Below are 26,545 nucleotides of genomic sequence, written 5' to 3' on the forward strand. Positions count from 1 at the left end.
AAATGAGACAAAAACTGTAAAAAAGACAAAAACTTGTCAAAAAGATGGTAGAAAGAAGGAAGGAAGGCAAGAATAGGGCAAAATAGTATCAAAAACTTCAAAAACAGTGACATAAGAAAAAACTTGTAAAAAGTAGAAGGAAGGAATGTAAGATTAGGTCTAAAGAAGGCGACACAAATGTCACATTTTCGGTAGGAATAAACAAATTCTACATGAAGAGGAACAATGTTCTGGACAACAGCCTTGTTATTAAACATTTTGTTAAATATCTCACGTACCCCCTGCAGTCCTGCAAAGTACCCCGAGGGGTACACGTACCCCCATTTGAGAAACACTGCCCTAGCGAAAGGACAAACTACAACCATAATTAAAAAAAAAAAAAAGTATATATATATATATATACTTTTAATAAATTGATTATTAATATAAATCTAATTCCTTTCATTACGAATTAAATGTAATACATTTTAAAATCTGGTAAGTAAGAGATAAACACATAATTTGATTAGAATGAATCTGCTGATTTGGCCAAGAGCAAGGCGTGCTGTGCGCCTCTGACATTCATGAGTGAAGATAGTTGTGGAAACTTTCCCAGCTGGTCAACAGTACAGAAGTTAGCCTAAAAGACTGGAGGCAGAAAACTCAGCAACTGTAACCGAAAGAAGTAGCAGCAGCACCCTCTACACCTGTCACTGCCACAGCGTCCCTGCTAGCAACAGACGACAAGGGAGCTAATCTTGTAAGCCAAGCTCGCAGCAGCAGGGCAGCCGCAGACTGGCTTGCTTCATTTTGATTTGATATAATTCAGTGATGTGTTTTATACCCTTGTGTTTTGTGGCTCCGTTTTTGAGCTTGTAGTAGGCATATTCTGTACCATTGTCGTAGCTGTGTGCCTATATTGTGCGTTAACTGTGCTTATTTTGTTCTGCCTTGGATTTCGGACTTTATTCTTGTTTTTGTTTTTTTTCGCTTTCGGAGCGTGTACCTTGTTGTATTACTGAAGCCTTAGTACTGTTTTGACACCACGAAGTGCCTTCGTTTTAATAAATAAGAGATATTTTGCCTTCATCTTGACAGTATGGGTATGAAAGAAATTTCACTTGGTTGAATAGTGATAACGGGATTATTTTCCGGTGTTTCGGGATCAGTAGCCTATGGCTGGCTAATTATTGTCTTGGATAGGCTATTTATAAATGAATTGAATATCTATACAGTTCAATAAATGTGATGGATGCAGTTTGGTGTGTGGTGGTTGACTTTGGCTGAAAACTTCACTCTGGAAAATTTGTCAGCACCCGCAATTCAAAATATGTTCCCGCGGCTCTGGAGTCTAGCTATTTCCCCCCGCAAGTCTTTATGCTAAGCTAAGCTATTGCTTTATGGCTCTAGCGTCATATTTTAAGACATGATTTTAGAATGAAAGTTTTATTGTCATATGCACAGTCAGGAAAGGAAGGTTTCCCTGTACAATGAAATTCTTCCTTTGCTGTCCATAGAATGCCAAGCAATGTAAAATCTACAATATATACTACAAATATACAATATTTAGCGTACAGATGTGAAAGCGGTATCATTCTTCTCATCTAATTTTCACAACAACAAGAAAGCAACAAGAAAGCAAATAAACATATTTCCTAAAATGTCTAAGTTCCTTAATGCGCTTATTTGCAAAATGTATTTTACATTTCCAAAAAGACATTTTTTTTTAACACTGAGAAGAGAGACCGTTTTGTTGCATCATTAATTGTGCTAATTTGGAAACCATTACATTATTTGGGCTTTACAGATATTTATTGACTTCATGACTGGATAATTGTCAAATTGAAGTTGTTAGCCTCTTACCTGGTTTAATTGAGAGCTCTTCTGTTATGACTGACTCTTCTTCCCTTGTTTCTTGTTGCTGCTGTTTCCAGGCTTGGCAGAGGGAGAATGAAGAAAGCAGTGAAGTCCGCAACAGAGAGAAAAACAAAGCGAAAACTAAAGTTAGCGTTGTGCTCAGGCTGAAAATATAACCTGTGTGTGTTTGTGTGTTAATGAAGCACAGTTGAGATCAACTACTGTTGAGGAGATCACAGGCAACATGCTGCAAGAGAGACAAGTTTAGGGAGAGAGAAAAAAGGACATTAAAATTACTACTTTGAATTCACACATGCATCAATATTTGTTAGACGAGAGAAAAAAAAATTATTTTTTCTATATTAGTTCGTACATGTGATATTAGTAGTTCTCAAGCTCAATCAACGAGCCAGGGCTGTTGTACAAAGCTGTTGGAAGGGTTTGTAACATTAAGTACTACTGACACACTGCAGTACAGAGGAAACACACACAGCAGACCAATGCCTCTGCTACTCTATTACACAGCACTGCAAAAAGTGCATCCATTTTTTCACATTAGTATAACAGCAAACAGCAGATTAATGCTCAAATCCGACTTCACAATAAGAATCCTGATCCTACAAATGTGCACGTGTCTGTTTTGCTCTTGTCTAGTTTAATATTTTCTATAACCTGTTTTCAATCCAAATGTAGCTAAAATTTTAACTGAATTTCCAGAAAATTTGCAAGGAAAATACAAATGATTCATTCACGACTGTTATGTGAATATTAAGAGTTGGGTCATCAACATAAATAGCTGGTGGCGCTAATTCTCCTGTTGCATTTAACCATTGAAGAAGAGGAGAGATGCCGTAATCAAAAGGGCGCCAGTCAAACCAAACCAACTGTTAAACCAAATGTGGAAAACATGACGGAAATGTACCATTTGTTTGTTTCACGATTAATTTGAGGAACATTACAGTCCCTCACGTTTTGCTTTTATCAACCCCAAATTTTGCAATCAAACCTTTTTTTGCAATATTCAGACTTTTTATCCCAGAATATCCAGCAGTTGCACTTTTCCGGCACATTAAAACAGGAAAAGGTGAAAATGGATTTTTTTTTTTTTATTGCATTATTGTCGATACTGGAAGTCGGTCTGTGGCCCTTCATGCCTGATCACTGTAGCTCTACATAGTTTGTAAAAGAATGCAAGCTATGACTGGTCAGCGTTCAAGGTGTAGTCTGAAGTTTAGGTGCCATCGTCTCCTGATTTCATCTAGTGACCGTCTGAAAAAAATGCGTAGACTCATCCTGGCATAACTTTGCTGCAGAGCAGGGTTTAGCTAAGCTAGCTTGTAGCTGAGGATGTTAAAGTGCCCATATTATGAAAAAAACACTTTCTGGGATTTGGGGTGTTCTTTTGTGTCTCTGGTGCTTCCACACGCATATAATCTTTGAAAAACAATCCATCCATGCTGTTCTGAGTGAGATACGGTTTCTGAATGTGTCCTGCCTTCAGTCTCCGGGTGAGCAGTTCAAAATCGACACGGCTTGTGACGTCACAAGCCGAAACGAGCTGGCAAGCCACAACCGTTAGCTCATAGCGTTAGCATGCTATTGAGCGCCTCGTTCTCAACAGCAAAGCACTGCTACAACACACACAAGTTCACCATAATCTACAAAAGAACTACTTACATGTGCGCCCTCATTTAGAAGTCTCCCAGCTAATCCTGCCTTGTAACTGACAGAAGTTGGAGAAACAGCCTTTCTTTTACTGTCTATGGAGCTAGCTAGCTGACATGATCTACATCTGAGCTACTGCGCATGTGCGAGTGCAATCAAAGATAGTACAGAAGAAGAAGAAGAAAAGAGGTCTCACTCTGTAGCTAAAACAGAGACCAGCTGAAAAGAGGATCTGCAGCAGTGAGAGAGAGCTGTGCAGTACAACAAAAATATGGTGTTTTTTGAAAATGAAACCATGTAAACCTATTCTGGTACAACCTTAAAATTCAATTATGAACCTGAAAATGGGCATAATATGGGTGCTTTAAATATTCTAATATTCAAAATGCTCTATAGGCCAAGATCAATTGAAAAAATACTTGAACAAACAGGCCTAAGCTCATCCACACTTGGTGCAGAAATTCACAGATACATCCTCGATTTTCTCCGCCACTACTTTACCTCGGCTCTTGATTGTGACCGATTCTTTCACATTACTCAGAGTGATCAGTGTTTACATACAATTACAGCTTCATGCAGGTGTGAGTGGGCCAGGATAGCTCAGGCAATTAAGTTCAGTGGTTGGTTTTTAACGCCAACCTCAATTTTTTCTCCAGACTTCTCAGCCTTGTGGCCCTGTCGGGAGCGTTTCCCCCTCTTCTTGCCCTTCCCCCCCGTGGGTCCTGCTGAAGAAGCAGCGTCTGCTCCACCTGCCGCTACACCACCAACACCAACACCACCAGCACCAGCTGCTTCTTCTTTAACAGTTTCGGCTTCACTTTCCCTCCTTTCCTCCGTGTTGAACACACGGCGCACCACCTTTCTGATCACCTGTAGGGGGCAGAAGCATGTCAGGGGGGAAGAAGTGGGGAAAAGAAGCAGGAAAGCATTTTGTGAGGAGAAATGATGGAATGGAGGGTGAGGAGGTGTGTGTAGATATACAGTATGTGTGTGTGTGTATTTATATATATATATATATATATATATATATATATATATATATATATATATGTGTGTGTGTGTGTATGAGCTGCTATGTGATAGTTTGTGTGTTACTGTGTGAAAGAGTGTCTTTCAGCATCCTAGTGACACTGGTTCTGGTGTGTGTGTGTGTGTGTGTGTGTGTGTGTGTGTGTGTGTGTGTGTATGTAAGCTGTAGGATAAAGATGCGAGAGGTGACGGAGGAGAGCGGGGATGGTTACTTTTCTGGTGACCAGATTCCCGTCTTCATCTGTGAACTGCTCCTCTGTCACAGACTCCCCAGGAATGTTTTTGGCCTCCTCTCCCTGAGGTGAAGGGTTAAAGGACGGGTTAAAGGTAGATGGAGGAGTGAGAGATGGGGGAGGGGAAGGATGGAGGTACAGATTGGGAAGAGGTTTGAGAGGTTGTCTGTAGGACTGTTATACATCTGGTTATTTAGAGAATACCAGACTTCCTGCCTGCCACAGACGATGGGTTTTCCCACTTTTACAATCAAGAATAAAGATTTGAAAACGCTGCAGAATTTCTTAAGGTTCAAGTTGTAGAGGTTTTCAAAGTGCAGTTTCATTATTACAAATTATCTGAAAAATAAAAACATATCCTAAAACCAAAATCCTTGACATTGGTCATCTGTGATGCATCACTGACAGCATGAAACATGACGTCTTAGTGTACTCTAAAGGCATTCAAATTCTTTAACATTTTTCATTATTATATTTTGCGTTTTGGTAAGGTAAGACTGTGGAAACCCAACTGATGCTGATGCATTACACAGGCTGCCTCAACATTTTAATATAGCTCACACTCTTCAAGACACACACCTGCAGTAGCAGAAACACTGAGAACGACGATACAAAAGCTATGGTTTATTTTAATCATTAAAGTACTGTAAAATCATGTCAATCGCTGCAAAAGTCCAACAATTTTCAGTGATGTGTCCAAAGATTTTTTTTTTTTTAAAAGGTTCAAACTTTTAGCTGCAAACTCTGTATGGCGATGACTTTTTCCTTCAAACCAATATTTCCTCATTCCACAAATGTTTCACACAGTCAGCTCAGAAATGAGGCTCCATTTACAGAGACAGATCATCTGTATGTTAGAGCTGCAGCGATTAGTCAATTGACAAAAAAATGAATCCGCAACAATTTAGAAAATTGGTTAATTGGTTCAAGATTCTTTTAGAAATTCTCAGTGTCCAGCTTAAGTGTGGATATTTCCTGGTTTCATCATTCTTCTACAATTATAAACTGAATATCTTTGGGTTTTGGACCGTATGTCAGACAAAACAAGACGTCGTCAAGACCATTTCCTGACATGTCATTGACCAAGCGATTGTTTAATTATTTTTAAAAGTAATCGTCAGATTAACTGATAATAAAAATATGTGTTAGTTGAAGCTCATAAAAAAATATAATTTATTTTATATATTCCAATTTAAGCATATAGTTGATAGTCGTATCCAGTTTGAATTAAGAATGAGTAAACATCTAAGGGCTTCCGTGTCTTGCTTAAGGACATTTTGATTGGACACCCATCAGAAAGGGTTTTTAACATACTTTTACAGATGTTCTGCTCCTGTGAAACCTGTGGAAAAATATGAGCCAAACACACAGCACAACCAACTGTCCACCAACCAGGCAGCAACGCCAAACCCCAAACAGCACGGCTGGTGGTCTAGTGGCTCACACCAACAAGCAGTGAGTCGAAAGTGTGTGTGTATCAGTATCAGTATGTGTGTGTGTGTGTGTGTGTGTGTGTGTGTGTGTGTGTGTATCAGTATGTGTGTGTGTGTGTGTGTGTGTGTGTGTGTGTCCGTGTCCGTGTGTGTGTGTATCAGTATGTGCATATGTTCATGCTATAGCAAGGCTAACACACGCACACACGCACGCACACACACACACACACACACAGAGTCCTATGCACAGTATCTATAGTCAAGTTTCCATCCAAAGAAATTGTGAAATTTTGACTTCTTAAATTTTACTTCTTACATTTTTTATGTGCAAATTGAACATTCACAGAAAAACAGTTGGATGGAAACCCCCTCTTTGATACACTCTTTCTATCACATTGTCTTACTTATAATCACTATAGCTGCACACAAACACACTCCCATGTTAAAACTCTACTACTTTCACTCTATAATACACACACAAAGACTGTCAAACGCACACCAGCGCAGTTTAATGTCTGTTCACAATCTTTCTTTCTTTATATGGTAACTCAGTCTTCTTCACACACTTGCACCGAGTCTCAAAGATTTACGCAAAGTTCACTCTGCCTTGAGCGGTCCACACACCAGGCCTTACACACCTTGAGTATGACTCGTCTGCGGTACACCCTGGTGGTGACAGTGGTCTCCTCATCGGAGCCGGACTCGTCAGCTCTAACACTCCCCTGACGAAGGCAGCCCAGTAGCATTGTGACATTAACAAGCAAGTGTGTGTATGTGTCTTCAATTTATGACTTTGTGGAAAGTTAAAATGAAATATTGGACCAATCCTTTCCACAAAAATAAAGAACATAGGTTACATTTAAATTTAAAACCCATTACAACTGAATTTAAGGCTTTAAATTGTCTTAATAACAGCAAACAATCATTTTTTAAGTCACAGACACCTAGGGCTGGGTACCGGATTCAACACTTTTTAGACACCGACCGAATTGCCTCTAAAGTATCGAGAATCGAAAAATGCCTCGTCATTCAGTACCTAAGGAGTAAATCTCATCAGCGTCAGTGAGCCAATAAGCACGCAGCATGCTTCTACCAAGATCTAATAATGTTTGTGATTGGCTGTCTAACGTTATGTCGCAGAGACACGCAGGAAAAACTCTACATTACACAGAGACGGGGCTCACGTAGTAGGATCTGAAAAATAAATGAAAAGATTTATGCCATAATGTGTAATATTGTAATTTCTTTTTGTTTTATGAAATTGGTATGGAAAAAGTATCTGTTAGGAACCGGTATTGAAGTCACTGTATTGGTATCGGTATCAAAACTTTTTGAACGATATCCAGCCCTACAGACACCACAATGTGCGTTTGTGCATGAATCTCAAGAAAATATAAAAAAGTAAATAAATATACAATTGTAGGCTGTCACACCCAGTTTGGAAGAGTGACTCTCACCTGGACTTTGTGCTGGGACTTTTCACCTCCATCCTCCCGTTCTCTGCTTGGTCCCGCTGTGCTGCTGTCACCCTGAGATCCCTTCCTCTTGGCCTCCTTTTCCTTTCCTTCGCTGGCTGCGTCAATGTGACCACCGTTCTTTCTGTCGGTCTGAGCTAGGGACTGCTCCAACGAGGCCAGACAGTCGGGGCTGCGGGAGTGAAATATAGTGATCACAAAACTGGACTGACAGAAAACCTTGGTGTGTGATTATGATAACAGACTAAGGACACGTCATACCTGCCCTCCTCGGTGCCGGGGTCGTGGCCACGGGCTGCCGACTCTATGATTGTGCCGGATGTCTCGCATCTCAAGCCTGGAACTGAACACACGTCTTTTTTTGCTTGCTGTAGTTGTTCAAGGATAGCATTCATCCTCTCCTCTGTCATCTCCTCGTCCTCCGAGCCTCCCTCCTGCTTTATATCCTCCAGCAGACTCTGCAGCCTCTCCGGGGTCATCTCCTCCTCTTCTTCTTCCTCTTCCTGCCTTGCATTTCCATGACCAGTGTCGCAGGCTGCTTTCTCTCCCTGACGCTCCAAAATAATGCCTTGCACTGCCTGTGGTTCCTTCTCTAAGGGCTCAGCATGCCCGTTTGTTCCCTTTCCTGATTGCTCTACTGCCCTTCTGTCATTATCCACCCTTTCATAATAAACCAGCATTGTATTTTCTTCCTTAGACATTCCTCTTTCCTCAGTGGTCAAGGCTGTATCTTCGGCCCCGACGATAGGGGGCTGCATGGCGTTAGAGGTGGGGCCTGGGGCGACTGTGACGGGGTCGCTGCTGGACGTACTGGTGGTCTGAGTGAGAGAGAGGTCGCTAGGTCTAGTAAGCATGATCTTGCTAGGGGAGTCTGCGCTAGCATCGCCCTCGCTAAAGAAGTCGTCTGAGCGAAGCGGGGTGGGGGGCTCGAAGTTCAGGTCTGAGGGGGTTTGCAGCTCCAGATCTATATTGTCGTATCCTGGGTGGATGGCAGGAGTAAAGGATTAGAGGGTGAGGGGATGGAGGAGGGAGGGAAAGAGAAAAACAGGGAAGGAAAGGAGGGAGGGAAGGAAGGGGGAGTAGAGTGGTGGAGGGGATGAAATGATAAACACTTGTAACATCTAAGGGCAGTATTTGTTCAGAAGTCACACGTCTACCTCTAATACACTTTAAAGACGCAAAGATTTTTGGCCACCTTGGGGCACATTTTCACCTTCTAAAGCTGGTATGCTGGACTTGCTAGAAAACAGTTGCCTAGTTACACATTAAGCAGACAGGAGCAACACTGTCAATCATTTGGAGACATATTTATGTCCACCTGATAAATGTAAGCCCCAATGTATTCACTTTTCTTTTAGCTCTGTTATAACTTTAAACATATGGCTCTTTAACTGCTTAAGACTCCACTATGTTCACCAGCTAACTGTATCTGTCTGCTGTCTGGTGCTGGGTAACGTTTAGTGGGTTTATCAGCGCTTTTCAATGTAAACAGCTCCATCATGTCGACTAGAAAATAGGTCGCCTAGAGTGTCTGCAGGCCTAAAAGTGGCTAAAAAGCTGTGTATAGCTGAGGGAACTGTAGTGAGGGTGATTACTCTCTGTGGACAGCCAGACACAATGAATATTAGAGCATATAGAAGTTAAAAAAGCTGATATTTCCCTCAGGAGTTGGTGGAGACCAAAAACTGAGCTACAGTAAAAGAGAGTAAATATTGGAGTTACACAAGCCAAGTGGCCAGAGACACGACTGTAAATGAATGATAATAATAAACGTTTGCTGAATGTGTAAATAAGTTGCTGTTTTCGATAACATGTTTGCCATTAGGGGTGGGAAAAATAACCGATTCTTAGATGCATCGCGATTCTCTCTAGAACAATTCAATTATCGATTCTGAGAAGTTAATAATCGATTTAAAAAAATATATATACTGCATATATATATTTTTTTCTTTCTTTTTTTTAAAAATGTGTCTCCAGACAAGTACAAATCAGAAAACAGAGTGACTGAAAGAGGATGGGATAACAGACAACAACTTAGAGTTTAGGCAAGAGTGCAGAAAAAAAACACACACAAAAATGGCCAAAAATATAAATTTGGATATATACACATGATCTAATAAGACATACATAAAATAATTAGGCAAAATACATAGGCTGTTCATCTACTTTATCAAATTACATCTGATTACCTCATGTTTCATGTTCTAAGAAGCCAATTATCCACCTTTAAACATGACTGAGCCTCAGAGATTACTGAGAGAGAAGGTGACTTTCACAAGCATGTTTAAGGCTTAAGCATGGAATGACTACACAATAAAAACCTCAGTAGACAAAACATTTCATTAAAACTTGTGTGTGACAAATACTGTATATGTCAAAATCTAAGCTTTGTCTAGTGATTAGCAAACTCTGAGTAGCAAACTCAGATTTATATGTATATTTTTTAAAAATCACGCATGGAAATGTACATAAAGAAATTGTTGCATTGACATAGCTAATCGGTTTAGAATCAAATTGTTGGCCTCTGAATCGGAATCGAATCGATTCGTGAGGTGCCAATCGATTCCCACCCGTATTTGCCATGTCAGTTTTGTTGTGTTTACAACTTGTTCTACTGCCCCCAAGTGGCCAAAATGTGTAACTTCTGGACCAACACTACAGAGTAGACACATGAACAGATCACAAGATGGAAACAGAAACCAAAGTACCAAAGACAGAATATAAAAAGTAAGATAGAAACTTGTACTGTATTTATATAGTTTCAACATAAACATTCAGTCACACTAATGTCATAAAGTTCCTCAGGAACTGTGGTAGTTCCTGGTTAGCACCTAACTAGCACTTAAGTCAGCCAAGCCTTTTGTAAAAGCACTTAAGTTCAGACCTTAAGCCTCACACAATTGAAATGCAACAGTAGTGAAATTAGTACTTTAGTAATTGTTTGCACTTTGAACAAACAAGATTGATTTCAGCTCATGGTCTCATCATCTCAATAATTATGTCAACCTGAGAGTATGAGCAAAATCTTGAGTATAATTTAGGTATGTTATGTGTGTTGATTTCAACAAAAGGCAGAGAGGAGCAGAGCAACAGAAAGGCATCTAGATGTAGATTTCAGAAACAGATTGATCGCGTATGAAGTGAGAAGGGACACCAGGAGGGAGGGGAGAGGGTGGAGGAGAGGTGGGAAGTAAAGAGGAAGGAGGGTGATGATTTAGGGAAGGAGACGGGGAACAATGAGGAGAAGGAAGGGGAGAGGATGAAGGGGAAGAAAAGGGATGAGGTGTAGAAGTGGGAGAAAGGGGAGGGAGAGAGGAGGCACATATCAAAGAGGGAGAGGGGGGAGGAGAGGGAAAATGAGGAGACAGGGGAATATAAACAGGAGGAGATGGCAGGGGAGGGAGAGATGGAAAGGTGGGAGAGGAAGACAGATCGAAGAAGTGAGGGAGAACAGGAGGTGTGGAAGGGGGAGACTGGAAGGGAAAGACAGAGGAGGGAGAAGGGACAGCAGGAGGGGAGGAGAATGAGAAAGGGGTGATATGGTCGGGATGAAGGGAAGGAGAGGAAGAGGAGATGGAGGTAAAGGACGGAGGAGGAGTATGGAGAGGAGCAACAGGCTGTGGCGTTTGAGCACACAGAGGGAATGTAGGAGACCTAAGAAGTTTTGGAGCTATTACAATTATCACAGTTCACAAAAGACAAAAGAAAAACACAGAACAACTGTTAGACAAAAACGTTGATGAAAAGACAAACAGCATATAAAACAGATTGATGCACGGACAGGGAAGTGAACGTGTGACTGATGAAGACTTAATGTTTTAGAAGCCGCAGAAGCAAACATATTGCACAATAGAGTCATGGGATTGCTTATCTCTCGGGTGATAAGCAAGAATAGGCGTCATAGTGAACAGCGGTAGCATCTTTTCGAAAAGTAGTACGAAAAGTAGTAAAAAAATAAGGTGGCAAAATTCACATTCTGGATTTTTCTTGCTTGAGGACAGGTTTTGGGAACTAGGAGGTCTAAAGTGTGTTGAGAGAACTAAGAAGAAGCAGGATGGGAACTGGGAATGCTGAAAGGCCGGGTCGTAGCCAGGATTTTATATATACTGAGGTCATTAGACTTAATTTCCCAAGAGCAACCCCACACCCTCCTAAGACATTTTTGGCTAGCCTCCAAACAGCTGATGTGTCCTATTTCCATACCACATACTAATTGTATACATTAAATACGATATATCATGTATTTTGTGCTAACAGAAAATGATACAATATGTCACCAAATACCAATTTCAAATGTCACTGCCAATCAAACTTCACAAAGAGATAAAAGGTAAGGTAAAATAACTTTCTCATAATTTAATATATTTCCCCCACAAGATTGTTTAAAAAAACAAACTATTTTACCTGAATTAATTCATATGGTTATAGATATGCTAAGGCTAAAGCCTGATAGTTAGCTGTAGATGCCTTCTACTGTAGTTAGAGCAGAGCTGGACAGTTGAGGCTTTAAGATTGCTAGCTCCCTACACGACTTGTGGACTTGTTGATAGTGCTGACAGGGGGCACTGTTGTACTTCCAGTCTTACTCTAGGCAGCCTGAGCTCAGCAGCGAAGGTAAAAGATTGGTTCCAGAAGCAGCTGAAGTCAGCAAAAGTTAGCCACTGGTGGAAATTAGCTGGTTAGTGGTGCTTAGCGCTGGTAGGGGAGTTTGCAGAAGGAGTTAATCGCTCAGATGCAGAAGAAGAGGAGAGAGGAGGAGGAGGAGGAGGAGGCAGCGGGGCAGTCTGCTGGTCTCAAAGCAGGAGAAGCTACAGTGGAGTGTAGAGGCTGGGAGGCTCGGAGGAACCCAGGAGATGACAGGTACAGTACAGCTAACAGCAGTGACACAGAAGCATAATTATACACTGTACACTTTGAAAAAAGGTGTTTCATTTTCAACTCATCTGTGAGCGTCATCTGGGACAGAGCACATCCATCCATGAAGGTGTGCTCTGCAGAAACATGCATGCGTTCACTCATGTGTTGAAAAGGCTCCACCCATTTGAAGAGTGTTAGAAGTGTATTGTTGTTAGCCAACAACATTAGAGCAGGCAGCCTCTCACACAAAGCCATAGCCATGCATTTAGTTAATTATTGTTAATAATTAAAAATCTGTTAAATGTTGGTTTCATTTTAAATCATCTTTGCAAAAACATCCACTCATTAAAGCAATCGTAACATGGATCTTTGTGTTAGGATGACTTTCAGAAACCTAATTTAGACAGATTGGCAATGAGGCCCATTTCAGAAGTTTGTTTCAAAGAGTGCCTGGCTAACACACACAATTCTGTAGGTTCATCTACTGACTGCTAAAGAGAGATCATTTGATTTGACTGGAGGTTTTAATTTTCTTGTTTCATTGACGAACAACAATAGAACAATGTTCACATAAAGCTGGGTACAGACCTAATGGCAGTGGTTCTAAAAAGCAAAACAATGTCAAGCATACAGTTGATGCAGTGGTGAAAGACGTATTAAAATCAAAAAGGGAAAGTATCAATACATTAAAATATGTAGTGGGGTAAAAAGTACGTACAAATGTAAACACATCTGCTGCACATGCTTAACAAAACACCACTCCCTTTGTTGGACAGGTGGTTTGTGTAGGGTTTTGAGAAAATTGTGACTGCGCCTAACTTGTGATAAAAAGGCTAATTGCTGTATTTTATAAGCATCTGTCTGTAACAAAGGGCACATTGTCATCACTGTTCTGAAATGTCCCTCATTGGGTCTGTCAGAACCAGAGAATACTGGTCGCTGCCACATTTCATTTTCATTAAAGAGGAAAGAGAGAAAGTTAGAAAGAGAGAAAGACTTGCCATGCTGCTTAAAGCAAGCATGCTATTAGAAATTTGTTGTGATAATTATGTTTTTATGTATTTTCTAATCGCATACAACAGAAATTGACAAAAGGACATGTGTTGGGTATCAGTTCAAATTCTAAACTTGTAACATACACATAAACATAACTATTAATAAACCAAATCGTGAAGCAGTGCCCTAAACCCATCTCAAAAATGTGCTTTATCAACAGGATTATCAACACATTTATCAGATGGGACAGAGACACCAGTTCATTAGCGGCTTACATTTGCTTCAGGATCATGCTTTTGAACAGTTTACAATAACAGTCACACATACTAAAAAGTCTCATGCACCCAAAATGGTACAGATTTTATAGAAAAATATATAAATAATCACCCAAAAATCTATCTAGCCATTAACGTTCCAATGACTGAGTGCTACAAATTAATTGCACTGCCCAGTGTTGGAAAACTAACAAGCTGACTGGGGTGACTGCTAAGGAAGACTCTAATGCTGTTACTACCTGATGGTCCATTAACTGATATGAGTTATTTTGGTTCAGTTCTTATTAACTTCCATTGTTTGGTCAAGCCTGATTGGTTCTGGTATTTGTTTACACAGTCAGGTCTGACTATCTGGCTGAGAGAGGAGGTGAAGAAGGGTGAAGGGATAGACTGAAAGATAGACTGAGAGTTCAGCTAGGGTGGGCTACACTTTACCATCGGACTGATCCGGGAATACTGCGTTATCATCGGCAAAGCAGCGTGTGCCTGAAATGTTACCGTAGTCAAATATGGGCCCTTCCAGCAAAGTCACAATATCCAACCGATTGATCTTAGTCAGCACCGCAGTTAAAGCATCCGCTAGAGAGGAGAGACACAGAGAAATTGCATTCACAGTCATGTTCTAATAGCATAAACCCTTGACATTGTCAGTTCTATTGATTCCTTGTTTTCATAAACTAGCAACTGAAACATGTTTTCTCATATACAAGAATGTTACCTAGAAAAAGCTTAGCTTAGAAAAAGACCTAGATAGGAACTACAATTTCCATTTCTCTCTGTCACACATACATAACAATATATGCACATGCGGCCCGGTTTAGCTCAGCTGGTAGAGCAGGCGCACATAGAGGTTTAATCCTCGACGCAGGGGCCGCGGGGTCGACTCCGACCTGCGACCCTTTGCTGCATGCCATTCCCCTTCTCTCTCCCCTTTCATGTCTTCATCTGTCCTGTGGAATTAAAGGCCTAAAATGCCCAAAAGATAATCTTAAAAAAACAATACATGCACACACACACTGCTTACTTGTGGCATTTTTACCGTCCCTATGCACCCATTTCTTTAGGAGCATGAAGCTCTGTGCTGTGAGGGAATTGGGGTTCTCCACTCTGATAAAGTTGATTTCTTCCACAGAGAAATCCATCTCCCTTGCCAGCTCTGTAACGGCAACAAACACCGCAGAAAAAAAACACTTTTCATGAGAAAGTAAAACCATAAAGATTCCGTCATTTGTTGCTCAACGGATCGGCCTTGACACTAACATTGCACGAGTCTCATTTCTATTGAGGTAACCTATCCTAAAAGTGTCTGCACTGACAATGACGCACTGTGATTTATCATCCATTAAGTTTCATGTTCTCTCTTAGTCAGTGGCTGTCAGAATCACAAACAACATCACAACATTGCAAAACGGAGTGACCGTACAAAAATGCCTCCACAAATGCAGAAACTAGCTGCTGCCTGACACATCGAGTGTGGTTTTTATTGCTGCCACAGGGGTTTACACAGATTAACGCGTGTAGAAATGCAGAAAAACTATGAAGAGTGAGGCATTTCAAATTAGATTTCAGGCTTGCAGCTATTATAATTCACCTTTCAACTCATCTGGTCTCATGTTACAAGCTACACTTAATTGCTCATGAAACAAGAGGGGATGGACATATTCTTATCTGATGAAAAAATCCCCATGATATGTGTCAATACTTCTATTTTAATTCATGTCCTAAGTGATAATTCACTAAATGATTATGACTAACAAACACTTGGCCAAACAGTCTAAAGCTAATAAAGGAGTGACATGTTGCTTGTACAGACTGGCTGTAAATTTTAAACCACGAGAACATAATGTTCAGCAGATTGTTCACTGCAGCTCTGCAATAGGAACACACATTAAATATGGATTAGATTCCTTTCTCTGCTGAGCACTCACTCACTCAGTCACTGCACCGGACAGACAGGTACACAACTATTCACACACACACTTCGGATGGACGTCTGTGTACGTGTACACACACACACACACACACACACACACACATGGTGACGCCCACTCACACACATGCAGGCAGGCAGGCGTGGGGCAGTGCTGCAGTGCAGGTGGTCAGGCTTGAACTAAACTGCAGAGGCCACACCCTTATCGCTGCTCAAATACAAGATCTACATAAAATCCTCTTGTTGTTGCTCTTACACACTCAAACACAAATATACATGACATGGAAGAATACAAACACATTGCTGTACACGCTTTTTGCTACAATAATAATAACACAATAATTACTGTATCTTTCAGCCCCCTAACTCCTCAAGTGTCTCATAATGAAGTGTGTATGTTTACATTTTTTTTTTTTTTTTTTAAATGCAGTTGAAAAATTACAATACAATCAAAGTTTTTTTGAATTTTCCCCCCTCTCAGTTTGTATCATATGTGTAGCGATGTCTGACTGGGACTATAAATACCACTGCAGTACTTTTCAGTTAAGACATGTATGCTATATGTCCACCAGATGGCAACAGACACTGTAAAACTAATTGTTTGAGAGCTGGGCTCCGTCCATACATACGTGAGTGTTCTTTAAAATTCACATAGTGAATTGTCTTTGTTACAAGACAGGCATCATATCTAATGTTTATCAGTTATTATATATTGAATGCTATCGTCATTAAGTGTACGAGTCTCTGGTTGGAACTGATTGAGATGAACATTTGAGCTGTTTCTCTATGTCGTATAAATGACCATAATCAAGATGGTATTCTTGCTTCGCTTCATGCTTGTTTCTGAGTGTGTTTGTGTTAAAAACTGAGATGTGTGTACACTCACCAGTCCAGCTGAGTCCGAGGTGGTCGGCTACTATTGCCATGCGGAGGTCTGTTCTCTCACAGGGACTCTGAGGGCCTGTGTCAAGGACGCAAGTAAGGGCAGGACACAAACAATTAGCATGTGTTACTAGGACAACAATCCCCAAATTAATTAAAAGTGTTTCTTAGGAAGAGATACACAAAACGGCTCCTATAAAAATGACCGCCATGGGGATCAATGATGAAAGAAACAGATTGGGATTGTGAACTGAAAGTTTGTCTGTTTCAGACTGCAGACATTAACGTGGTTTAACCATAAGACCTACTTAATACCTTATTGACCTACTTAATTAAAATGAGTTTTTGTCTCTTTTGTTTTGGCATTTTCTGATGTGATATTCATGTTAAACCCAGTAGGGTTGGCGACTGAACAAACATAAAGACTAACTTTAGCTCACTGTCCCGGGTCTCACCTCTTGAAAAAAACAAAACAAAACAAAAAAACTGTTTTTCTGGCCAGACTCTCCTCAATGATTCAGTTTGAATAATGGACGCTTGATAAAAGAAATAGTTTGTCATTTTGGGAAATGTGCTACAGCTCAATACCACTCTCATGTCTCTGTCTGTCCAATAAGGAGCTGGAGCCAGGAGACAGTTAGCTTAGCTTAGTTTAGCGTAAAGACGGGAAATGGGGGAAAACAGCTAGCCTGGCTCTGTCCAAAGGTAAAAAGAAATCTGGCTACTACCTATTCCATACAAAAACAGCGTGAAAAAAAGTTGTGGTTTTACATCGGGTTATGTCAGATAATAAGAGTATTTCCCAAAAGGTTCAACTATTCTTTTATGTTTTACAATGGACTGTCTATAGGACTATATTCTATTTCTTTTCTCTTAATTATTAAGCCTTGTCAAATGCAGATATGCCCTCTAAACAGGACATAGAGAGTAGTGTAATGGAGATTTCTATACCATTTTCACTAGACTAGCTTTCATAACGAGGACAACTAAGTAAACTTGAATACACGTCTAATTAGATTCTTGCAGTAACTTTTCGACTAGCACTATTAAAGAACATCACTGTGACAACTGAATATACAAAATCAAAAGCACGAGGATCTGTGAGGCCAGAAAAGGAGAAACAAAAAAAAAAAATCACATTTTCACACTAAAATGTTTGACGTTCAGTAGTATTAGTAGTAAAGGTTCAAAGAGTTAAAGAGCGTTGTATCACATCACTAACAACAGGCAACACTCTTTCCCACTGATAAAAGCAATTCATGGCTTCAACTTGAAATCAAAAGTAGCCCAGCTGCACTACGTTTTACAACGACTGAAACACTCTTGTGGAGCTGACATTCATCTGATTGTCAAGTTCTGCCGATGAATTATTTTCGCAGTGTTTCCAAAAGAGCAAAAGTACCACCAAATGATTTCTACAAACTAGGCAAGCAGACCAAAACAAACACAAAGTCTGTATTTCCCCAAACAATCTTTTACATCTAGACTCTTTATCATTTCGACGGTGGTAGTGAGTGGTGTGGTGTCATGTGGTGAGGTGCATGCTAATTTGATCTTCAATGTGGAATGAAAGTGAGAATGTGGGTGGTACCCTGTAAGACCCCCACAGTATTGGAAAGGAATGCATACTAACTCTTAACTTAGCCCCTGATCTTGCGAACCAATACTGACAACTAAAAAGTGTTTGCTGATATTAGAAGTGGAGGTCCTGTGCACCAAAAGACATCACTATAGTCTGTTGCAAAGCTCCAACTAGCCATTAGGTAATTAATCCACTCTCATAGCACATATACAGACACCCCTTTCCCTAACCAATTATAAACATCAATCAATATGAAAGCAGGGATCCAGGGACAAATTTTCTTTATCAGTATTGCTGATTCTGTCATCGATTCTCTGTGTCTAAGCCTTTACCTCTTTGTCTTAATAAGACAGCACAGGACACAGATAACAAGAATGACAGGAAGAAGAAGAGAAGGCTTACTACTACTTACAACATCACATCACAAAGCATCCACAACAGCTGCATGCATCCCATAAAGAAATATAAAGTATAACAAGTGTTTAGAAAGAGTTTACAAACTAGTCTGGTTCTCCGTGACAGGAGTCGTGATTGGTTGATCAACCTGACTCCCTTGCTCCTTCCCTCCAAGTGTCCGCCTACTCTTCCTCCTGCTCCTCCTCATCCTCTCACTGCTGGCCTGCTCAACCTCAGCTCTCACATCTCTAGCAGATGGTGTTGATGTTGTGGTGCTGGTGGAGGTAGAGGTGCGTGAAGGGCAGGAACTTCTAGAAGCTCTAGATGGTTCTGACAAGGACGTGTTCCTGGTAGTGCTGAGGCTGCAGCTCTCTTCTTCCTCAGTGGACAGTGTTTTCCCCTCTAACTTTCTTTCAGCTTCCTTGGGAATGGTTTGGTCCAAATGTTTGGCTGCCTGGCTATTTACCGACCTTGTTTTAACATTTTTGGAGACCACTGCACTGTTTTTTCTTCCTGTCTCATTTCTGCTAATTATACCTGCAGTTTGCACTAAACTGTATCTGTGTTCAGTACTGGATCTACCTTTAGTTAGTTGTTTATTACCCCTGGCAGTTTTATTGCTTCTATCACTAACAGCAGATTTAGTTCCAACCTGCTTCTGCTCTCGGGGACAAGAGGAGTATTTCATGGCTTTCATTACTGGGATTCTAGATTTAGGAAATACATTCTTAAAAGGCTGTAATCTTTCCCTGACATTATGCATTGCATGTTTCCTTACTAGGAATTTATCAACATTGTCTTTCACTATTGATTGACTTTGACTGCATAGTTTGCTGCTGGGCGCCCTCACTGGTAGCCTGGACTTGCATATCTTGCCTTTGACCTCTTTTGCTCCTTTGTTTGTTATTGCCACATTAGTATAAGCCTTGCCTTCCCTGCTGTTCTCCTCTAGCTGGCTGAAGGATGCTTCTATCTTGCTGACCTCCTGCAGAGTGGGTCTCGGAGAGGACAACAAGTTGAACATAATACTGCCAGCCTGAATGACGTCTGAATGGACATAATGGGAGTCAGGGATGTTGCAACTGGTATTGCTGCTCCATGTTTGGGGATTGCTAATCTGTTGTGACAGTGCGGAAGAAGAATCTGTGCTTTGGTAATAAGTGTGATTTTCTGAAGTCCAATCCAAATGGTTGGATGTACCTGAAGGAAGTCTGTGAATTGAATAATAATCTGTCATGCCTGATGTATCAAAATTAGAATAATCTGTATAGTTTGAGGTTACAGAATAAGAACTATCTACAGTTGTTCCTGAGGTTATGTCATTAGAGTGATCAAAGATGCTTGGTATTCTACATTTAGAACTGCTATTTGAAGCATCAGATGTTTTTTCAGATGACATCTTGAATCCTGTTCTAAAAGTGGAGAATTTAGGCTCAGTGTTAGAAGTTGAGTCTCTGCATGTGGTGTAACTGCCAGTCGCATTTGATATTTCTAGTTGGACAGTAGTAGTCTGAATGGAGACTTGAGGGACTGTTAAGGTGTCTGTGGGATCCTGAATATTAAACTGATCCCCGTATTGTGAGGAGGCATCTACCTCTGAGTCCCTGACCCTGTACCTGCCCGCCGAGTAGTAATGCTCACCAATCTGAAAAAACTGGAGCCTCTCCTCCATGTCCCTCTTGCTCATGTCAATCGCACCACTGCGTGTCATCTCAAACATCTTCCCTTCATGGAAGGGGAATGGGTTTGGCTCGCTCGTCGGCGTGCTATCGTCTGTTGGTGTTCGGGCTGGGGTAGTGTCTGGTGTTGTGGCCTGAGACTGGTCATCCACAGCCAGTCCAAAAGGCTTAGGCTCACTATTGCTTCCCCTTGTCCCTCCCATGTCAACGACTTCTTCTTCTCCGCCTTTACTGGGCCAGGGGTCAAAGTCCAGCCCCTTAGTGGCAACAGTCTTAAAAGGAGAATTAAACTCCTCTTCTAACTTATAACTAAAGTAAGTGTCTGAAAATCCTTTTTTATCTGTCTGGTTTTGTTCCTGACTTTTAACCCCATCCTTACTAACACCATCAGGTATTGCACCATTTGAGGGGGTATCTTTTTCGTCCTTTTGACATTCCTCTGGGGTTTTCTCCTCTTCAATAACTTCCAGTTTGGTTGGAGGAAAACTGCGGTCAGTTGACCTAAATGTGTCTGTTGCCCAGACGTCTCTCCTGCTGTCTGGAAGACCAAACAGCCGTACATCTGCCTGCTCGCACAGGCCATCATCCTCATCCTGAAGTTCATATCCATCTAGGGAATCTATCTCTGTCGCATCTGTGTCATGAGAAAATTCTGCTGTTGTGGCTATTGAACAGTCTGTAATTGACTGGTCATTTCCATTTTGTTCATATTCATACTCCTCTCCTTTGCCATTAGAACCTTTAGAACCATTGGAACCATTGGAGCCATTGTAGCCATTGGTCCCACCATTAGTTTCATTGTTATTTCCATTTTTGTCATGTTTTTTTAGATGTCTTTTCCTTCTCCTTCCTCTTCTTCTCCTCCTCCTCCTCCTCTTCAGGAACTTTGCAAGATAATTTCCTACAAGGAATTGGCTGAAAGATTGACTCATCCTCGTCTTCTCCTGCCTCTTCATCATTTGACTGACTGTCATCTTCCCCTGGGGACACTGGGGAAGGGGGTTGGATACGTATAATTGGCTCTGTCAATAGATGCTGGTCATGTTGTTCCTGTAAGTTCACCTCCATCATTTCTGTTTCAGTCTCTGAAGAGGCACAGGAACCTTTCCTTTCTGAGTCTGACCTTTCTGAAGCCGAGTCTAGAGGAGGAGGGGGAGGGAACTCAATATAAGCGATGCCTTTGTCTTTTGAGACCTCATTATGTTCCTGCTCTGATGTTTCATCATGCCTGCCATTGATTGCAGTTACTTGCTGGTTGAAATTACAAGTTATTTCCTGCTGGTTATCATTTTTTTGCATTTCTTTCTCATTAGCATTAGCAAGATCTGCTTGGGTGCTGTAAACACTAGTTTTGCTTTCTGGTAGGACCTCTTTAAAAGAGAAAACAACTTTGCTTTGGTCATCTTCCTCTGATTCTTCAGATACCTCCATGATGGGGCTGGGTTTCCCTGGCATGAATCCCATAAAGCCATCAGGGGTCCTGGGCATAAGTTCATAGCTGACCTCCTCAGAGCTGGGGGTCTCTGGTGTAATGGGGCTTTTCCCTGAGCTATCTATGAAAGAGACCTGTTCTAGTGTGTCATCATCGGGGCTTATGGGGCTAAGTGCTGAATTTGATTTCTGTTTGACCGTGTACATTGACCCTTTGGCCTCCCTCTCTGCCTGCCTTCCCACCTGGACACTGACATAAACAGGTAATGTTTTGATGCCCTTGAAGTTTTCTTTGGTTGTAGCAGTTGGAGAAGTTATCACTTTTTCCAGTGTGTCTCTAGGGCTCGGAAGGTTATTGGAGTTGGAATCTTTGGGTGCATTATCTAGAATTTCAAAAGTCAGATCTGTTTTTGCCGGTGTTGTCTCAAGACGCATCTGTATTTTGCTCTTTGATAATGTGGGTATCTGTGAGGGTTTAGTTATGGTCGGTTTCTTTGTAAGGTCATTATCTAAAGTAGAAGACAATCTTACAGGAATTTGGAATTCTGTCTTTTTTCTAAGGTTTTTGTTTAGTGGTTCGTCTGTGTCTTTTCTTGACACCTCAGCTATTACTTCTTTGGAAGCAGACTCACTTTTTGTGACTTGTTGGTACTTTTTAGCATCAGTATCTTTCTCTAGTAGTCTAGTAGTATCTTGAACAACGGGTGTCTGGACTTTCTGACCTTTATTGCTTTCTTTAATTTCCAGAGTAACAGTGGAAGTGATATCTGTCCCTTTAGTAGTTGCTTTGTGAGTCTCAGTTTCACTAAATTGTCTTTGCAACGAGGGCTCTGGGATGCTTTTGTTTGGCAATTTGTCTCCTGTATGTTTTGGGGTTATAGAGGTTGATGATATCAAAGCAGGTTTACTGCTGTCTGTGTCCTTCCCTACCTTTTTCGGACTTACTTCTTCTGATGTTTCAGATGCTTTTGAGGTTTTTCCGCCAGAGAAAAGCTGATAAGCAGTAAGTTTGCTCTCCTGTAGTTTCTTTATTGAAGGTTTTGGCTGCACCGGAGGAGGAATTTTGGTTGGACTAGACTGACTTGATTTCTGAGCCGCAGATTCAAACTTCATCCTCACAGCATTGACTTTGGATGTTGATTTTACATGAGAGGGAGAAGAGGGTTCAGACTCACTAGTTTTAGTTTGTTGTTTAATTTTGTCCTCATTGATATAGGGGAGCATGCTTTTCTGGGGACTGCTTGGTAAGCTAGAACTTTTCTTTTCAGTTGTAGTGGTACTGCCAAACATTTTACCAACAGAAGGCTCCCTGAGTTTACTTTTACTGAAGCCCTCTTCTGCTTTAGGTTTTTGCTGTATTTTCTCAGGGGTACTGCATGCTGAGCTAGGCCAGGACCTGGGTTCCTTTGGCTCTTGTCTCACAGGCTTTTTCTCGGGGGACTGCAGCTCATCATTGAGCTTCTCTGTTTTGTCACGGAAGAATTGTGATACCTCACTGAGTTTTTCTTCAGCTTCCTTCACAGTTTGATCCACCCTATCCTCATAAAGGAGCTTATCCCTGCTCCTGTCATGTTTATCTTCTGTAAAACGCATCCAAACAGCATGTTTGGGGCTGCCCTGCTCTGTGGAGTAATGAAGCACTGTCACCTTATCAAACTGAGATGGTTCGTCCCTGTGCACAAATTTACCAGATACAGGGGACCCATCTCTTGATGACTTAGAAACAAACTCTCTTTTGGGGCTTCCATGCTGCTGACTCCCAGTTCCACGGCTACCACTCTGTTCAGAAACTACGTGGCGTTTTTTGTCTGTAACCATTGCTGAATCCTCTGTGTCAGAGTGAGACAGTAATGACGCGTCAAGTTTCTCTGAGAGGAGCATTTTCTCAGCAAACCTATATGACTCGCCTCTGATTTCTGATAGCTCATCGTCACAGTATTCTATGGAGTGCTGGCTTAACAGTTTCAGGGCTTTATATGAATCATCTGCTATGAGTTGGGCAGAATTTGGGCGACTGTCCTCCTCCTGTGACACTGGGGTGTTAACGCGAGATGTTTCTAGGAAGGAGGGGAGAGATTCCTCGGCAGTAAGTTCCTCCTCTTCCGGTTGGGCATCGTCGTAATCAGTAAGTTCCTTAATTCCATGGTCCCCTTTGTAGACATAAAGCTCAGGGTGTTTCTTGGTTTCCCTGATAATAACCTCAGTCGGCTCTGCTGTGCTGTGGCCCTTTTCGATATGAACCTCGATTATCCTTTCAACTTTGGGTTTGGATTTAATGTCTTTGTCAAGAAATCTAGGAGTAAGCTCATCGCCTTTGACAGAATCCTGGCTAGCTTTGTATTCAAAAAGGCCTGCCAGTTCTTTAGATGGGTCCCTACCTGACTGAAAAGCTTTCATGATGTCGCTAACTGACATACCTTCCTCTATCATCTCTGCGCCATCAGTCAGTTGGGGCTTGTGATAGACCATTCTAGTAGTGGTAGTAATATGTGTTTCCTCTTTAAGACACACACTTTTGTTTATCATGGAGTCCTCTTCTGGCATTTTCATCTGTAAGGCTGTCGTGGACCTAGTTGAAGCTGCATCTGGTTCTATAAAAGGAAGAGCAGATGCAGCCTCCTCCATTAATAAAGGCTCACAAGGATCATCGTAGCTCCTTATGTGGACCACTTCAGTCCTTGTCTCAGTTACGCAGGGAGGGATGGGTGAATCAGTGAATAAAGGCTTAGGTCCTGTACTCTCTGCACTCTGAGGAGCAGAGGGTGTCTTTTCACTCCTGGTCTCAAACCCGCTGTCTGACAGGGGACTCTTATCCTGCTCATGGGACAGGTCCTCGGGTGACTCCAAGATAGTGTCCGACCCCTGATATGATTCAGTAAGTTTGCTAAGGTCCTTCTCTGAGGGAGACCTAAGCATGCCTGAGACCGGTGGAGGCATTTTGAGTTTGTGCTCTTGTATCGACATAGACGGTTTAAGAACACGTTTCTGTTTCTCTTCCCCTGCACTTTTTGCCTCCTCCTCGTTCCTACATTTCAACTCTGCCATTCTAGAGAGAGAGCTAGCGCCAATGTCATGTGTTAAAAAGTCTACTACTTTAGCCAAATCTAAGTCTTTGCTGGACATGGACTGCTGCTTGAGCAGGAGTGTGTTTTCATCAAAAGGAGTGTAATACTCTGAGAGGGCACCTCTTTGTGCCTCCTCAATCTCATCTTTGGTAAATTCCTCCCATTCATCCTCCGAGGCTCTCTCTTTACCTGCAATGGCCCTACCTTCACTCATGATGTCCTTCTGTAATATCTTACTGACTTTCACTAAATCTTCTTTCACTTTCTCCACTAGAGTAAATGGCTCTTCATCCTCTAACTTGGTCTCTTTCGGAGTGCCAATATGTGATGTTTGGACAGTTTTAGCTGCTGTCTGTGTGTCTGTCTGTAAGATAGCTGTCATTCTGATCAGATCCTCTTTCATGTCTGCTACATCTTTTAGTATCTCCTGGTTGGAAGTTCCAGTTGGGTGGATGATAGCTGGTGTGATAAACGGAGGGGATTTCATTTGGGAATTTATTTTTGATGTGGTAACACAGGAGGACAAAGGGGAAGAAGAGACATGCGAAGAATCAGGCAGTGCCATTTTGAGAGACCCTGGCCCTGGTTTGACAGGGGTCTCTGGAATGACGTTGACTAATGAAAACACAGGTACAGTCACCGTGTTAGAAGAAACTGCCGAGCTGGAGGAGGCAGCTACAGATCTCAGAGAACCGTAAGCAGAGCTTGCTGCTGCAGTCTTACGCGAAGAGGACAGTGATCTAAGAGTGCCATAGCCCGACACAGAATATGAGTCTATAGCTTCATTTATGGCTGCGCTGACACCAGAGGTTGCTGCCTGGGTGGTGGCCTGGATCCTCTCCTGAAGGCTGCTACATCTCTCTGAGAGTTGGTGAGAAGAAGGGGAGGATGGTGTGGAGGAGGAGGATGGATATTTAACAGGAGAGACTGATCCGTTCATCATGGACAATTCTGAGGAAGCAATGGTTGTCTTCCCAGTTGAGGAAAGAGACGGGAGGGAGGACCTCCCTCCTCTGGATGAGAGTGTTGAATCTACAGAGGTTTTCAAAGAGGACAGGCTGGAGATGCTTTTAACAGGAGAAAGGTTAGGCGCACCTGCATCTGTCGCAATTGTGGACCCAAGGGCAGTTTTAAAAGGCAGATTAGAATTGTACATGTCGTAAGGTGTCTTTGGCGATGCTAGAGCAGTAATGGAATCTGATGACTTCTCTGGTACAGAACCATTGGGTATAGCGTGAAGTGGGGAAGTCCTTGATGTGTATGCTGAAGCAAAGCTTTTGATTGATGCTGGATCTGTGGCAAGTTTACATGGGCTTCCAGAGGATACAAGGCTGGCAGACCCCTGGACAGGGTACTGACCCAGCTGGACAACAGTTTTAATGGGTGAAGGCATAGTCCTGTAAGACCTTCCAGGGGATGAGGTTGATATGTCGCTAACTGATTTAACTGGGGATGACAGGGTAGGGTGTGGTGGTGCTCCCAGGGAGGCTTTGATTGTTGCAGGACATACAGGTGAAAGGGAGGAGAGGGGCCAGGGAGTTTTCAATGGAGAAGCAGCTGGTGAGCCTGTCGGGGAATCGGTAGAGGTGAGGGAACCCCCCACTCCGACGGGCCTTGTTTGACCAGGGACGGTAATAGGAGCAGTCGACCATGGTGGGTAAGGTCTGGTTGGAAAGACAGGTTTGTGAGGGTAACCAGCAGGCAGTGTTCTTGCTGTTGTGCTTCGCTCAACTGTGGTTTCTTCAGATGATTTTGTAGAAAAATTGATAAAGAAGGAATGG

General features: G+C 41.8%; 2 protein-coding genes across 22 annotated transcripts in view; both read right to left on the minus strand.

Moving 5' to 3' along the window:
* LOC144535881 (ankyrin-3-like) overlaps positions 1 to 26,545 on the minus strand; it is a 178,456-nt gene that overhangs the window by 2,856 nt on the left and 149,055 nt on the right. For 17 of the 21 annotated variants that reach the window (XM_078278637.1, XM_078278649.1, XM_078278655.1 and 14 more), the window contains 8 exons: positions 16,616 to 16,690; positions 14,824 to 14,955; positions 14,235 to 14,378; positions 7,933 to 8,650; positions 7,654 to 7,843; positions 4,743 to 4,826; positions 4,141 to 4,371; positions 1,843 to 1,914 (listed from right to left, as the gene is read on the minus strand). In XM_078278637.1, coding sequence (XP_078134763.1) covers positions 1,867 to 1,914; positions 4,141 to 4,371; positions 4,743 to 4,826; positions 7,654 to 7,843; positions 7,933 to 8,650; positions 14,235 to 14,378; positions 14,824 to 14,955; positions 16,616 to 16,690 — 1,622 coding nt within the window. In that variant the 3' untranslated portion in view covers positions 1,843 to 1,866. The remainder of the gene's footprint in view (positions 1 to 1,842; positions 1,915 to 4,140; positions 4,372 to 4,742; positions 4,827 to 7,653; positions 7,844 to 7,932; positions 8,651 to 14,234; positions 14,379 to 14,823; positions 14,956 to 16,615; positions 16,691 to 26,545) is intronic. The other 4 variants (XM_078278648.1, XM_078278643.1, XM_078278650.1 and 1 more) reach the window with 3 other exon arrangements.
* LOC144536133 (ankyrin-3-like) lies at positions 18,580 to 26,157 on the minus strand. Its single transcript, XM_078279088.1, is given in 2 exon segments — positions 18,580 to 21,096; positions 21,098 to 26,157. Coding segments are annotated over 2 exon segments (7,470 nt in total). The 3' UTR covers positions 18,580 to 18,686.

This window comes from Sander vitreus, chromosome 21, assembly GCF_031162955.1.
Source record: "Sander vitreus isolate 19-12246 chromosome 21, sanVit1, whole genome shotgun sequence".
NCBI classification, from domain to species: Eukaryota; Metazoa; Chordata; class Actinopteri; order Perciformes; family Percidae; genus Sander; species Sander vitreus.